Source organism: Stenella coeruleoalba, assembly GCF_951394435.1.
Source record: "Stenella coeruleoalba genome assembly, chromosome: 1".
Lineage (NCBI taxonomy): Eukaryota > Metazoa > Chordata > Mammalia > Artiodactyla > Delphinidae > Stenella > Stenella coeruleoalba.
In genome coordinates, this window is record NC_137169.1 from 129,454,358 (window position 1) to 129,471,410 (window position 17,053).

The 17,053-nt window shown below is 36.3% G+C and overlaps 1 protein-coding gene across 5 annotated transcripts in view; it reads left to right on the top strand.

Annotated features, from left to right (window-relative positions):
* Window positions 1-17,053, top strand: part of KCNT2 (potassium sodium-activated channel subfamily T member 2) — a 383,268-nt gene that overhangs the window by 139,270 nt on the left and 226,945 nt on the right. For all 5 annotated transcript variants that reach the window (XM_079945031.1, XM_079945029.1, XM_079945030.1 and 2 more), the window contains exons 2-3: window positions 3,634-3,713; window positions 5,942-6,041. In XM_079945031.1, coding sequence (XP_079801157.1) covers window positions 3,653-3,713; window positions 5,942-6,041 — 161 coding nt within the window. In that variant the 5' untranslated portion in view covers window positions 3,634-3,652. The remainder of the gene's footprint in view (window positions 1-3,633; window positions 3,714-5,941; window positions 6,042-17,053) is intronic.

The following is a 17,053-nucleotide window of genomic DNA, read 5'->3' on the forward strand; positions in this document are numbered from 1 at the left end:
ATAAGACAAGAACAATAAAATGGGAATACAAATATTGGAGATTTCCAGATGACATGATTGCCTAGAAAACTCAGAAAATAAACCTGAAAAATATCACTACCTATGAGAGAGTTCAACATGGTAGTCAGTTACAGTATCAAAAACAAAAGTTAAAGGTTGGAACAAAACACTTTTAGAATAGCAAACAATATAATAGGATCTGCCCAAATAAAACATTGTTGACCAACATAAAAATAATGTTATTAACCAATGGTAACATATGTCAGTAAGAACAGATATGGCCTAATAAGGATTGCAACTCCACTTTATTTTTTATTAAATACACCCATTTCCACTATTATATTAGGATAAATGTGACAAAATGATCTTAATTTTATTTTGAGTATAAACATGTGGAAAAATCACATTTTAAGGATTGATGAGGGCAGATTTGCCCTGGTGTATTGTTCAAAACCATATAGTTTGAGTCCACTAAAATGACCTCCTGGATGGAGGTAAGTTCAGATAAAGTTAGATGGGAGGAGGCAGGCCATAAAAGAGGAAGGAAGGAAGGAAGAGAAGAAGGACAGAGGGAGAGCAGAAGAGAGGAAGGAAGGAAGGAGGGAAGAAAAGGAGGAAGGAAGGAAGGAAAAGCACATTTAAATCTGGAAAGGGAAATACTAGGAGGATGTTGAAAATCAACTAAAATCATGAAAAAAATGGGGAAAGATAAAAAGTAAACTCTGTCCTAAATCTCTGAGTACTAGAGAACTTTATGGTGCTGGAGAGTTCCTGAAAGTGTACAGTACACTAAGTGGCGTTGATTCCCAAAGAGTTGCCGTTGGATCAAATAAAAGAAAAATCCACTCCATATTATAAATAGTAAACCCAAAGGACATTTTTTTGTACCTGTTAGAAGACATGGGTCAAAAAGCATTTTGTTTGTTTTTTGTTTGTTTTTTTTCATTTTAGCTTTGAAAAGCATTTGTATAAATTTATGCTTTAATATCATCCATGGTCCTCAGTGATATTGACTTGGAGAGATCGCTAGATTAATTAAGAGTTTTGGGCTTCCCTGGTGGCCCAGTGGTTAAGAATCCGCCTGCCAATACAGGGGACAAGGGTTCGAGCCCTAGTCCGGGAAGATCCCACATGCAGTGGGGCAACTAAGCCCGTGCACCACAACTACCGAACCTGTGCTCTAGAGACCGTAAGTCACAACTGCTGAGCCCATGTGCCACAACTACTGAGCCCACGTGCCTAGAGCCCGTGCTCCGCAAAAAGAGAAGCCGCCACAATGAGAAGCCCATGCACCACAATGAAGATTAGCCCCTGCTCGCCGCAAGTAGAGAAAGCCAGCATGCAGCAACAAAGATCCAACACAGCCAAAAATATAAAATAAAATAACATAAATTAATTAAAAAAAGAAAGAGTTTTACTTCACACGATATTATACTTAAAATGGAATTTCGAAGTCATTTAATGAGAGACCTCACACCATGCAAAATTGTTTTTACCTCAGGAAAAAAATCCAGTCACTTGCAAGCTCTTATCTAGTCTTTGGCACATTTATATGGATTGGCGAGCTCTCCACTTTATAATGATGGCCATTTCAAAATCGGGTAATATCATTCATAATCTCATATTTTTCTATAATTAATCCTATACAATAGAGCATCATATTATGAATCATCTCATTTTAGTAGTGATGGTCACTTCAGTATTTAAAGACAGCCATTTTGTTAGTGCATATTCTTCATATTTAGGTTAAACACTTCCAGTTCCTTAAACTTGTCATCCAATGAAATACTTTCCAGATCCCTCATTTTTTGCTTCAGGCTTTAGATGATCTCATTTTAGTTGAAAAATGCACCTCTATTATATACCCAGTACTGCACTCCTGATATTAACTGAAGAATGGACTCATATTTTTATAAATTGGATAATTCTAGGAAGCAAATCTACATGACCTTTGCTTTATTACTTGTGTATTAGCCATACGTCCTCTCAAATTTGCTTTTGTATCCATAGCAAATATGAACTAATTTAGATTGATATCAGTGTTACAGTTGCTTTATTTAAAATAAAGTCCTTTTCATTTGATAAACAAGGGAAATAGAGCCAATCATGGCTTTCCAAGATACTAGTGGAGTTGTGGGACTGCATGTGTGTACATGTACTTTTGTAGCATGTGAGTGTGAAGGTTTGCATATATGTGAAGTGGTATGTGCATGCACACAGGCATGCATATATAGGTGTTCTGCTAGAAGATATTGTTTTTTCATGGCTTCTTGCTAAAGAAATTAACAAGTAAAGAGAATCATGATTTATGTGTTGATTTTTGTGATTTTACATATAAAGTAAAAAAGAGGACAGTAAATGACAAAATGATGCAAAGAAGAGAAAAAATGTTTATGGGTGAGGATATTTTCTTTAGGAATAAGAGAAAAAGAGCAATTCAAGTCTTCTGGAAGGTGTAACAGATAAAACTTGTTTTGCAATTGATAACAAAAGCCCTTTTGTTTTTATGGCCTAAGAGATATTGCTTTTAAAACATTCATAGATCTTCTTGAACATGCAGCTTAGAATTTAGGAGTGAAATATTTCTGTAGTACATGTCAATTATTTTTTCTCCAGTTTTATCTCTTTTGTGTACTCCTGCAAAACAAAAAACAAACAAAAAACTATCTCATTTATATAGATTACCTTATCAAAATTCTGTCACATATGGAAAAATGAAATTATGTCTTTGTTGTTTGTGTAAGCATTAAAATATTTTCTTAATTTTTTTAGAATCCTAGCCTATAATAAATATGTTTGAGACTATTTAACTAAGAAAATTTCAGATGATGATTATTCACAAGTTACCATGCACTGAACACAATGTTTCTTTTCACTCAGTATTTTGAAAATATTATTTAAGCCCTATCACATAAGAGAAGTTTGCTAGAATTTAGGGAGAAAGCAAATGCATTTATTAGAACGCTATTATGTTTTAGAGTGTTGGTATCAGTTTATAGTAGATTAAATGTAGAATATTCAGTCCCTTAACTGATTTGTCTGGTTTGTAACTTCTCTATGGTGACTTTAACATGCCACTTGCACTACCACTCCTTTGTTGATCCATATATATTTTAATATGAGCTAGATAAATAAAAAGGTAAAGTGTTCCATACGTGGTGTCCCAAATAGTCTCAAGATAAAGTGAAGACTTGCTAGAAATAGATTTTCAGGCCCAGTCCCTTAAGTTTCAGATACAGTAGATCTGGAGTTGTTAGTTCAACCTGAATTTTTTAAGCATGCAGTTGATTCTGATGACAGGGAAAAGAATTAGGAAAACGCTCATGAAAAATTATTCCAAAAACACATATGAAAGACTTTTGCATTATTGCTGTTTGGAATCACCCATACCGCTCATCATATCCACTGATAGAAATAATCAAATCAACTACATATGATATTTGAACTGACTATATCTTTAAAATTGGAAAGTAACTGCTTCTCTCAAAAATAAAAAATTAGCATTTTACTCAATTCTCCTTTTCTGTGGTGGGGATTCACTCAAAGTATACAATGTATCACATCAAATAATTTATTTTTATTTTCTTATATATTAGTCTTTAGATTAATTATGTTTTTATTTTTTGTTTGCAGGGTGCAAGTTGAATTTTATATGAATGAAAACACATTTAAAGAGAGACTAAAGTTATTTTTTATCAAAAACCAGAGATCAAGTAAGTCTTTAATTTTATTCCCCTGTGTATATATTTGTATATATGTTTGCCTTAAAAAATTCCAGCTTTGCAATCCTTTTGCAAAATATCTTTTATAGAGAGAAGTAAAATTGATAGTCTTATCTGCCGGGCATTAAAGTTTAGAAAACAATAGATGTTACATCTGGTGGTGTCAAGTCAAGGTTTCTTGACTATTTTACTTCTCGAAATCCCACATCAGTAAGTAGACTTCTGAGTGGACCATTTGGATTGCTAGGAACATTGAGGAAAATCATTTAAGTAAGGGTTCCCCATATTTTAACTGTGAGGGATACCAAAACTTGTTTTGAGAAGACTCTGGTGATTCCAAGTGACCATAATGGGGAATAATTTTCTGGTTTAGTGATTTAGTAGGGAAGAGTTTCCCCATCACACCTAATAACAAGAAACATGTAGGCTGTTCCGAAAGGTACAGATTACTAGCATCCTCCCCTGGAGATTTAAAATCAGAAAGTATAGAGCTAAGCTCAGCATATAACATCTCAGTGATCCTTATCATCAAAAAACCTTGGGAAACGTTGGAACTTCAAGGAGGCATGAAATCAGCATAGTCACTGACCTCCTAAGCCTGTTCAGGCTTGAAGTGCCAGTCATACTTGCCTCCCCCTAGTACCATGTACTTTGAAAAAGCCATAAACAATGAACCAATATGCAGTTTTTTCATGTGATTGTTGCTTAAGATGTCAAGAAGCATTGAGAGGTCTACATTAGACTGGTGTAGACTTTGCTCTTTTTGAATTTTGACCTCCTGGGGTGGTCTAAAGTAAGTTGTGCTTCTTTAGAGTTCATAGAGAGAAACTTGAGTTGTGAGCAGTTACCCAAATACTGACTACAGGGAATATTTCAGTCTGTAAGGCACACAGGTTAGAGAATCTTAATGGCTGGTTAATTTTAGGATTAGGCTAATAATAACTAATGCTTCTCTAATCCAGTTGTTTTGAATTCCCAAGGTGGAATCCCACCAATAGATGTTACCTGGAGAGGCCACATCATTTGCATAGAAGGTTTCCTTTATTTTAAAAATTTTACTAAAAATTTTCTTTCTCCAGGCCAGAAGGAATAGATGTATTATTTGAATACTTTAACAACAGCCAGCTTTGACTAAGCTGTCATTTGAAGAGATCAGTTCTATAAAACCAGGGCAATTTCATTAACAGTTTAGAAGACTTTATAAAGAAGCTAAACCATAAGTACCTAGCATTTTAGTAGGAAAACCCAGGAAAAATTGCACAATTAATAAGCATTAACCTTTTACTGTTAAGAAATATTACCTCAGGTACACTCACTTATAGCAGAGTAAAAACAAAATGGCATTTTATTTCCAGATTTTATTGAGAATTAATTATAGGAAGACCTCAAAATTTTATTCACAGTCTGTGAATCAGTTACCACCTGATAATTGCAGGAAAGGTAATGCTTCTATTAATCAGACTTTAAACATGTTTTGCTTAATATTAATTACTCTTCTTCATCATCAAGTATTATAGGCTGCATAACTGTGAGCGACACAGTTTCAAAGATACATACATGGCAGTCTTAATTCCCACAAATTTTTTTTTAAGATTTCATTGGTATTTAAACCTAAAGTAAAAAGTTGGTGGAGTCTCAAAAATGTGTCTGCGTGTGTGTGTGTGTGTGTGTGTGTGTGTGTGTGTGTGCTTGTGTATTTCCCAGCATATGCTATTAGGATTTCTCTATAATTATATAATTACTAATTAAATGTATAATACATAATTATTTACATGATTATAATTTCTCTACAATCAAACCTACAAGGTGCTCAGAAGATACAAGATTTATAACTTACCCTGTGAATTTGTAAACGGCTAGATTTTCTGGCTAGTTAAAATTTATTCCAAAATTCATGGATCTATAAAATGCTTAAACTTCTAAGCATACTTGAACCAATCTTGATCGGACATGATTTTTGTGGCTTCTGAATGCTCAAATGTAGATTTACTCTTAGTGTATAATATTCACTGTCATTTGCGGTTCATACATTCTGTCATTCTCATTTTTTGTTTCAATATTTAGCCACCTAGAACTTCAGAGTGGGTAAGCAATTATGGTATTGTAGATTCTAAACACAATTTGAGTGTTGTACTTAAAGCTGATATTTTTGACAATTCTTTTTAATCTTTTGTGGACTGAGTTCAAATGAAAATCCAATTTTTGTTGTTTGTTTAAAGGTCTAAGAATACGTCTGTTCAATTTTTCTCTCAAATTATTAAGCTGCTTTTTGTACATAATCCGAGTGCTACTAGAAAACCCTTCACAAGGAAATGAATGGTAAGGTATCTTTGTCTGATTTTCTACAATATTCTTTTGATTAGTTTAAATTGTATTATAAGTTTTGAGGTAAAACTGGTAAAAATAACATTATATTAGTTTCAGGTGTACAACGTAATAATTTGATCTTTGTGTACATGAGAAAGCGATCACCACCATAAGTCTAGTTACCATACGTCACCGTACAATCCATCCCCTTTACCCATTTTACCCCATTCTCTTCCTTTTCCTCTGATAACCAGCAATCAATGAGTTTTGTTTTGTTAGCATGTTTTGTTTTTTTTATGTTCTACATATAAGTGAAATCATATGGTATTTGTCTTTCTCTATCTGACTTATTTTACTTAGCATAATGCCCTCTAGGTCCAACCATGTTGTCACAAATGTCAAGATTTCCTTCTTTTTATGGCTGAATAACACATTTCATTGTGGGTGTGTATATATACATACACACCACATCTTCTTTATTCATATATCCATCAATAAACACTTAGGTTGTTTCCATATCTTAGCTATTGTAAACACTACTGCAATGAACATAGGGGTGTGTGGTTATCTTTTTGAATTAGTGTTTTGGGGGATTTTTAGGGGATAAATACCCAGAAGTAGAATAGCTGGATTATATGGTAGTTTTATTTTTAATTTTTTGAGGAACCACCATACTGTTTTCCATAGTGGTTGCACCAACTTACATTCTCACCAATAGTGTAAGAGGATTTCCTTTTCTCTGAAACCTCTTCAACATTTTTTATTTCTTTTCTTTTTAATAATGGCCATTCTAACAGGTGGGAGGTGATATCTCATTGTGATTTTGATTTGCATTTTCCTAATAATTAGTAATGTTGAGAACATTTTCATGTACCAGTTGGACATCTGTATGTCTTCTTTGGAAAAATGTCTATCTGGATCCTATGACCATTTTTATTCCATTTTTTTTTTTTTTTTTTTTTTTTGCTGTTAAGTTGAATGAGTTCTTTAATATTTGGGGTATTAACTCCTTATCAGATATATGATTTGCAAATATTTTTCCGATTTTAGGTTGCCTTTTCATTTTATTGATGGTATCCTTTCCTGTGCAGAAGCTTTTTAGTTTGAAATAGTCCCACTTTTTAATTTTTGCTTTTGTTGCCTTTGCTTTTGGTGTCAGATTCAAAAAATCATCACCAAGGCCTAGGTCAAGGGACTTACCACCTATGTTTTCTGCTAGGAGTCTTAAGGTTTCAGGTCTTACATTCAAATCTTTAATCCATTTTGGATTAATTTTTATGTATTGTGTAAGAGAGTGGTCTACTTTCATTTTTTATGTGTGTCCTGTTTCCTGAACACAGTTTATTGAAGAGATTGTCTTTTACCCATTGTATATTCATGGCTCCTTTGTCATTAATTAATTGACCATATATGTGTGCATTTATTTCTGGGCTCTATATTCTGTTTCATTGATCTGTGTATCTTTTTTATGCCAATACCATGCTATTTTGGTTACTATAGCTTTGTAGTATAGTTTGAAATCAAGGAGCATGATTCCTCCAGGTTTGTTCTTCTTTCTCAAGATGCTCGGCTATTCAGAGTCTTTTGTAGTTCCATAGAAATGTGTAAATTGGTTGTTTTAGTACTGTGAAAAATGTCATTGGAATTTTGATAGAGATTGAATTGAATCTGTAGATCACTTTGGGTAGTATGGACATTTAAACAATATTAATTCTTCCACTCCATGAGTACAGAATAGCTTTCCATTTCTTTGTGTCTTATTCAATACCTTTTATCAATGTCTTAGAGCTTTCAGTGTACAGGTCTTTCACTTCCTTGGCTAAATTTACTTCTAGGTATTTTACTCTTTCTGATGCAATTGTAAATGGGGTTGTTTTCTTAATTTCTCTTTTTGATATTTCATTATAATTTATAGAAATGCACAGATTTCTGTACAGTCATTCTAGGTATCCAAAGGGAGTTGCTGCCAGGACCCCTGCACAGATACCAAAATCCATGGATGCTCAAGTCCCTTTTAGGAAATGGCATAGTATTTGCGTATAACCCATGAACATCCTTCCATATACTTTATATCATCTCTAAATTGCTTACAATACTGAATATAGTATAAATGCTATGTAAATAGCTGCCAGCATGTGGCAAATTCAAGTTTTGATTTTTGGAAATTTCTGGAATTTTTTTCAAATACTTTTTATTTATTTATTTATTTTTTTGCGGTATGTGGGCCTCTCACTGTTGTGGCCTCTCCCGTTGCAGAGCACAGGCTCCGGACGCACAGGCTCAGCAGCCATGGCTCACGGGCCCAGCTGCTCCACGGCATGTGGGATCTTCCCAGACCGGGGCATGAACCCGCGTCCCCTGCATCGGCAGGCGGACTCTCAACCACTGCACCACCAGGGAAGCCCCTCAAATACTTTTGATCCATGGTTGATTGAATCAACAGATGTAAAACCCATGGATAAGGAGGGTTGACTGTACATTGATTTTCTGTCCTGTAACTTTGCTGAATTCATTTATTAGTTCTAATATTTTTTTTGTGTAGTTTTTAGGGTTTGCTATATGTAGTCTTATGTCATCTGCAAATAATTCCAGTTTTACTTCTTTCTTTCCAATTTGGATGATTTTGTTTCTTTTCCTTGCCTAACTGCTGTGCCTAGGACTTCCAATACTATGTTTATAAAAGAGGCAAGAGTAGGCATCCTTGTCTTGTTCCTGATCTTAGAGGGAAAGCTTTCAAATTTTCATTGAGTATGTTGTTAGCTGTAGGTTGGTGTATATGACCTTCATGATGTTGAGGTACATTCCTTCTATACCTACTTAGTTGAGAGTTTTTAATCATAAGTGGATGTTGAATCAAAATTAAACAATGCCTTTTTTGCATCTATTGAGATGATTATATAATTTTCATCTATTTTGTTAATGCGATTAATGTTTTTTTTAAACATCTTTATTGAAGTGTAATTGCTTTACAATGGTGTGTTAGTTTCTGCTGTATAACAAAGTGAATCAGCTATACGTATACATATATCTCCAAATCCCCTCAACTTGCATCTCCCTCCCACCCTTCCTATCCCACCCCTCGAGGTGGATACAAAGCACCGAGCTGATCTCCCTCTGCGATGCAGCTGCTTCCCACTAGCTAGCTATTTTACATTTAGTAGTGTATATATGTCCATGCCACTCTCTCACTTCGTCCCAGCTTACCCTTCCCCCTCCCCGTGTCCTCAAGTCCATTCTCTACATCTGCATCTTTATTCCTGTCCTGCCCCTATGTTCTTCATAACCTTTTTTTTTTTTTTTTAGATTCCATATATACATGTGTTAGCTTAAGGTATTTGTTTTTTCTCTTTCCGACTTACTTCACTCTGTATGACAGACTCTAGGTTCATGCACCTCACTACAAATAACTCAATTTTGTTTCCTTTTATGGCTGAGTAATATTCCATTGTATATATGTGCCACATCTTCTTTATCCATTCATCTGTCAATGGATACTTAGGTTGCTTCCATGTCCTGGCTATTGTAAATAGAGCTGCAATGAACATTGAGGTACATGAGTCTTTTTGAATTATAGTTTTCTCAGGGTATATGCCCAGTAGTGGGATTACTGGGTCGTATGGTAGTTCTATTTTTAGTTTTTTGAGGAACCTTCATACTGTTCTCCACATTGGCTGTATCAGTTTACGTTCCCACGAACAGTGCAAGAGTGTTCCCTTTTCTTCACACCCTCTCCAGCATTTACTGTTTGTAGATTTTTTGATGATGGCCATTCTGACTGCTGTGAGGTGATACCTCATGGTAGTTTTGATTTGCATTTCTCTAATGTCAGTGATGTTGAGCATTCTTTCATGTGTTTGTTGGCAATCTGTATATCTTCTTTGGAGAAATATCTGTTTAGGTCTTCTGCCCATTTTTGGATTGTGTTGTTTGTTTTATTGACATTGAGATGCATGAGCTGCCGGTATATTTTGGAGATTAATCCTTTGTCAGTTGTTTCGTCTGCAAATATTATCTCCCATCCTGAGGGTTGCCTTTTCGTCTTCTTTATGGTTTCCTTTGCTGTGCAAAAGCTTTTAAGTTTCATTAGGTCCCATTTGTTTGTTTTTATTTCCAATTCTCTAGGAGGTGGGTCAAAAAGGAGCTTGCTGTGATTTATGTCATACAGTGTTCTTCCTATGTTTACCTCTAAGATTTTTATAGTGTCTGGCCTTACAATTAGGTCGTTAATCCATTTTGAGTTTATTTTTGTGTATGGTGTTAGAGAGTGTTCTAATTTCATTCTTTACATGTAGCTGTCCAGTTTTCCCAGCACCACTTATTGAAGTGGCTGTCTTTTCTCCATTGTATATTATTGCCTCCTTTATCAAAAATAAGGTGACCATATGTGTGTGGGTTTATCTCTGGGCTTTGTATCCTGTTCCATTGATCTATATTTCTGTTTTTGTGCCAGTACCATACTGTCTTGATTGTTGTCGCTTTGTAGTATAGTCTGAAGTCAAGGAGCCCGATTCTTCCAGCTCCGTTTTTCTTTCTCAAGATTCCTTTGGTTATTCAGGGTCTTTTGTGTTTCCATACAAATTGTGATATTTTCTGTTCTCGTTCTGTGAAAAATGCCATTGGTAGTTTGATATGGATTGCATTGAATCTATAGATTACTTTGGGTAGTGTAGTCATTTACAAAATGTTGATTCTTCCAATACAAGAACATGGTATATCTCTCCATCTGTTTGTATCATCTTTAATTTCTTTCATCAGTGTCCTATAGTTTTCTGCATACAGGTCTTTTGTCGCCTTAGGTAGTTTTATTCCTGGGTATTTTATTGTTTTTTTTTTTTTTCTTTTTTTTTTTTTTCTTTTTTTATTTTTTTATCATCTTTATTGGGGTATAATTACTTTACAATGGTGTGTTAGTTTCTGCTTTATAACAAAGTGAATCAGTTATACATATACATATGTTCCCATATCTCTTCCCTCTTGCGTCTCCCTCCCTCCCACCCTCCCTATCCCACCCCTCCAGGCTGTCACAGAGCACCGAGCCAATATCCCCGTGCCATGCGGCTGCTTCCCTCTAGCTATCTACCTTACTACGTTTGTTAGTGTGTTATTTTATTGTTTTTGTTGCAATGGTAAATGCGAGTGTTTCCTTTATTTCTCTTTCAGATTTTTCGTCATTAGTGTATAGGAATGCAAGAAATTTTGTGCATTAATTTTCTATCCTGCTACTTTACCAAATTCATTGATTAGTTCTAGTAGTTTTCTGGTAGCATCTTTAGGATTCTCTCTATATAGTATCATATTATCTGCAAACAGTGACTGCTTTCCTTTTTATTTTCCAATTTCGATTCCTTTTATTTATTTTTCTGCTCTGATTGCTGTGGCTAAAACTTCCAAATCTATGTTGAACAATAGTGGTGAGAGTGGACAACCTTGTCTTGTTCCTGATCTTAGAGGAAATGCTTTCAGTTTTTCACCATGGAGAATGATGTTGGTTATGGGTTTGTCATATATGGCCTTTGTTATGTTGAGGTAAGTTCCCTCTATGCCTACTTTCTTTAGGGTTTTTTTAATCATAAATAGGTGTTGAATTTTGTCAAAAGATTTTTCTGCATCTATTGAGATGATCTTATGGTTTTTCTCCTTCAATTTGTTGCTATGGTTTATCACATTGGTTGATTTGCATATATTGAAGAATCCTTGCATTCCTGGGGTAAACCCCACTTGATCATGGTGTATGATCCTTTTAATGTGCTGTTGGATTCTGTTTGTTAGTATTTTGTTGAGGATTTTTGCATCTATGTTCATCAGTGATATCGGCCTGTAGTTTTCTTTCTTTGTGACATCTTTGTCTGGTTTTGGTATTAGGGTAATGGTGGCCTCGTAGAATTAATTTTGGAGTGTTCCTCCTCTGCTATATTTTGGAAGAGTTTGAGAAGGATAGACGTTAGGTATTCTCTAAATATTTGATAGAAATCACCTGTGAAGCCATCTGATCCTGGGCTTTTGTTTGTTGCAAGAGTTTTAATTATAGTTTCAAATTCAGTGCTTGTGATTGGTCTGATTATATTTTCTATTTCTTCCTGATTCAGTCTTGGAAGGTTGTACTCTGCTAAGAATTTTTCCATTTCTTCCAGGTTGTCCATTTTATTGGCATGTAGTTGCTTGTATTAATCGCTCATGAGCCTTTATATTTCTGCAGGGTCAGTTGTTACTTCTACTTTTTCATTTCTTATTCTGTGGATTTGAGTCTTCTCCCTTTTTTTCTTGGTGAGTCTGGGTAATGCTTTATCAATTTAGTTTATCTTCTCGTAGAACCAGCTTTTAGTTGTATTGATCTTTGCTATCATTTCCTTCATTTCTTTTTCGTTTATTTCTGATCTGATCTTTATGATTTCTTTCCTTCTGCTAACTTTGTGGTTTTTTTGTTCTTTCTCTAATTGCTTTAGGTGTAAGGTTAGGTTGTTTATTTGAGATATTTCTTGTTTCTTAAGGTAGGATTGTATTGCTATAAACTTCCCTATTAGAACTGCTTTTGCTGCATCCCATAGGTTTTGGGTCATTGTGTTTTTATTGTCATTTGTTTCTAGGTATTTTTTGATTTCCTCTGTGATTTCTTCAGTGATATCTTGGTTATTAAGTAGTGTATTGTTTAGCCTCCATGTGCTTGTATTTTTTACATATTTTTTCCTGTAATTTATATCCAGTCTCACAGCATTGTGGTCAGAAAAGATACTTGATATGATTTCAGTTTTCTTAAATTTACCAAGGCTTGATTTGTGACCCAAGATATGATCTATCCTGGAGAATGTTCCATGAGCACTTGAGAAGAATGTGTATTCTGTTGTTTTTGGATGGAATGTCCTATAAATGTCAATTAAGTCCTGTTGTTTAATGTATCATTTAAAGCTTGTTTTTCCTTATTTATTTTCATTTTGGATGATCTGTCCATTGGTGAAAGTGGGGTGTTAAAGTCCCCTACTATGACTGTGTTACTGTCGACTTCCCCTTTTATGGCTGTTAGTATTTGCCTTATGTATTGAGGTGCTGCTATGTTGGGTGCATAAATATTTAAAATTGTTATATCTTCTTGGAATAATCCCTTGATCATTATGTAGTGTCCTTATTTGTCTCTTGCAATAGCGTTTATTTTAAAGTCTATTTTGTCTAATATGACAATTGCTACTCCAGCTTTCTTTTGATTTCCATTTGCATTGAATATCATTTTCCATCCCCTCGCACTCAGTCTGTATGGGTCTGTAGGTCTGAAGTGTGTCTCTTGTAGACAGCATATATACGGGTCTTGTTTTTGTATCCATTCAGAAAGTGTGTGTCTTTTGGTGGGAGCATTTAATCCTTTTACATTTAAGGTAATTATCGATATGTATGTTCCTATTCCCATTTTCTTAATTGTTTTGGGTTCGTCATTGTAGGTCTTTTCCTTCTCTTGTGTTTCTTGCCTAGAGAAGTTCCTTTAGCATTTGTTGTAAAGCTGGTTTGGTGGTGCTGAACTCTCTCAGATTTTGCTTGTCTGTGAAGGTTGTATTTTCTCCATCAAATCTGAATGAGATCCTTGCTGGGTAGAGTAATCTTGGTTGTAGGTTTTTCTCCTTCATCACTTTAAATATGTCCTGCCACTCCCTTCTGGCTTGCAGAGTTTCTGCTGAAAGATCAGCTGTTAACCTTATGGGGATTCTCTTGTATGTTATTTGTTGTTTTCACCTTGCTGCTTTTAATATGTTTTCTTTGTGTTTAATATTTGATAGTTGGATTAATATGTGTCTTGGCGTGTTTCTCCTTGGATTTATCCTGTATGGGAGTCTGTGGTTCGTGGACTTGATTGACTATTTCCTTTCTCATATTAGGGAAGTTTTCAACTATAATCCCTTCAAATATTTTCTCAGTTCCTGTCTTTTTCTCTTCTACTTTGATGCCTATAATTCGAATGTTGGTACATTTAATGTTGTCCCAGAGGTCTTTGAGATTGTCCTCAATTCTTTTCATTCTTTTCTCTTTATTCTGCTCTGCAGTAGTTATTTCTACTATTTTATCTTCCAGGTCCCTTATCCATTCTTCTGCTGTTGACTTCTTCTAGAGAATTTTTAATTTCATTTATTGTGTTGTTCATCATTGTTTGTTTGCTCTTTAGTTCTTCTAGGTCCTTGTTAAACGTTTCTTGTATTTTCTCCATTCTATTTCCAAGACTTTGGATCATCTTTATTATCATAACTCTGAATTCTTTTTGAGGTAGACTGCCTATTTCCTCTTCATTTATTAGGTCTGGTGGGTTTTTAACCTTGCTCCTTCGTCTGCTGTGTGTTTCTGTTTTTTCTCATTTTGCTTAACTTACTGTGTTTGGGGTCTCCTTTTTGCAGGCTGCAGGTTCGTAGTTCCCCTTGTTTTTGGTGTGTGCCCCCAGTGGCTAAGGTTGGTTCATTGTGTTGTGTAGGCTTTCTGGTGGAGGGGACTGGTGCCTGTGTTCTGGTGGATGAGGCTGGATCTTGTCTTTCCTGTGGGCAGGACCACTTCCGCTAGAGTGTTTTGAGGTTTCTGTGACCTTATTATGATTTTAGGCAGCCTCTCTGCTAATGGGTGAGGTTGTGTTCCTTTACTGCTAATTGTTTGGCCTAGCGTGTCCAACACTGTAGATTGCTGGTGGTTGAGTGTTTCTTGGTCTTAGTGTTGAGATGGAGTTCTGTGGGAGAGCTTTTGCTGTTTGAGATTATGTGGAGGTCTCTGGTGGATCAATGTCCTGAACTCTGCTCTCCCACCTTTGAGGCACAGGCCTGACACCTAGCCGGAGCATCAGACCCTGTCAGCCACATGCCTCAGAAGAAAAGTGAGAAAATAATAAAGAAAGTAAAAAATAAAATAGAATAAAATAAAATAATGTTATTAAAATAAAAAAGCAAAAAATATATTAAAAATAAAAAAATTAAAAAGTATTAAAAAAGGAAAAGAAAGAAAAAAGAAGAGAGCCACGAAACTAAAAAACAAATTCACCAATGATAAGAACACTAAAAACTATAGTAAAACCAACCAACAAACAAAAAAATGGACAGATAGCACCCTAGGATAAATGGTAAAACAAAGCTATACAGGCACAATCACACAAAGAAGCATACACATACGCCCTCACCAAAAGAGAAAAAGGAAAAAAATATATATACATATATATATATAAACAAAAAAAGGAAGAGAGCAACCAAATTATTAAGCAAATCTACCAATGATAATAAACTCTAAAAACTAAACTAAGATAAACATAAAACCCGAAAGAAATTAGATGCAGAAAGCAAACCCCAAGTCTACAGTTGCTCCCAAATTCCACCGTCTCAATTTTGGAATGATTTGTTGTCTATTCAGGTATTCCAGAGATGCAGGGTACATCAAGTTGATTGTGGAAATTTAATCCACTGCTCCTGAGGCTGCTGGGAGAGATTTCCCTTTCTCTTCTTTGTTCGCACAGCTCGTGGGGTTCAGCTTTGGATTTGGCCCCGCCTCTGCATGTAGGTCGCCGGAGGGCGTCTCTTCTTCGCTCAGACAGGATGGGGTTAAAGGAGCGGGTGATTTGGGGGCTCTGGCTCACTCAGGCTGGGGGAGGGAGGGGTACGGAATGCGGGGCAAGCCTGTGGCGACAGAGGCTGGCGTGACGTTGCAACAGCCTGACTGTTCTCCAGGAGAATTTGTCCCTGGATCACGGGATCCTGGCAGTGGTGGGCTGCACAGGCTCCGGGGAGGGGAGGTGTGGATAGTGACCTGTGCTTGCACACAGGTTTTTTGGTGGCTGCAGCAGCAGCCTTAGCATCTCATGCCCATCTCTGGTGTCTGAGCTGATAGCCGCAGCTTGTGACTGTCTCTGGAACTCCTTTAGGCAGTGCTCTGAATCTCCTCTCCTCGCACAACCTGGAACAATGGTCTCTTGCCTCTTAGGCAGTTTCAGAATTTTTCCCGGACTCCCTCCCAGCTAGCTGTGGCACACTAGCCCCCTTCAGGCTGTGTTCACACTGCCAACCCCAGTCCTCTCCCTGGGATCCGACCTCCGAAGCCCGAGCCTCAGCTCCCAGCCCCTGCCCATCCCGGCGGGTGAGCAGACAAGCCTCTCAGGCTGGTGAGTGCTGGTCGGCACAGATCCTCTGTGTGGAAATCTCTCCCCCTTGCCCTTTGCACCCCTGTAGCTGTGCTCTCCTCCGTGGCTCCGAAGCTTCCCCTCTGCCACCCCTCGTCTCCGCCAGTGAAGGGGCTTCCTAGTGTGTGGAAACTTTTCCTCCTTCACATCTCCCTCCCAGAAGTGCAGGTCCTGTCCCTATTCTTTTGTCTGTGTTTTTTCTTTTTTCTTATGCCCTACCCAGGTACGTGGGGAGTTTCCTGCATTTTGGGAAGTCTGAGGTCTTCTGCCAGCGTTCAATAGGTATTCTGTAGGAGTTGTTCCACATGTAGATATATTTCTGATGTATTTGTGGGGAGGAAGGTGATCTCCACATCTTACTCCTCCGCCATCTTGAAGGTCTCTCCTGATGTGGTTAATGTTAATGAGATGTTGATCCACTCTGCATCTCTGGAATAAATCCCACTTGATCATGATGTGTGATCCTTTTTAATGTATTGTCGAATTTCGTTTTCTAATATTTTGTTGAGGGTTTTTGCATCAATATTTATCAGGGTTATTGACCTGTAATTTTCTTTTTGTGTGGTTTTCTTGTCTGGTTTCATTATCCGGGTTTCAGGCCTCTAAAATTGAGTTTGGAAACATTCCCTCCTCTTCAATTTTTGGAAGAATTTTAGGCAGCTAGGTTTCAAACCTTCTTTGAATATTTGGAAGAATTCATCAGTATAGCCAGCTGGTGGTAGACTTTTGTTTGTTAGGAATTTTTAAATTACTAATTAGATCTCCTTACTAGTAGTCAGTCTATTCAGATTTTTTATTTCTATATGATTCAGTCTTAGAAGCTTGCATATTTCAAAGAATTTTTTCATTTCTTCTAAGTTGTCCAGTTTGGCACATAATTGTTCATAATAATCTCTTACGA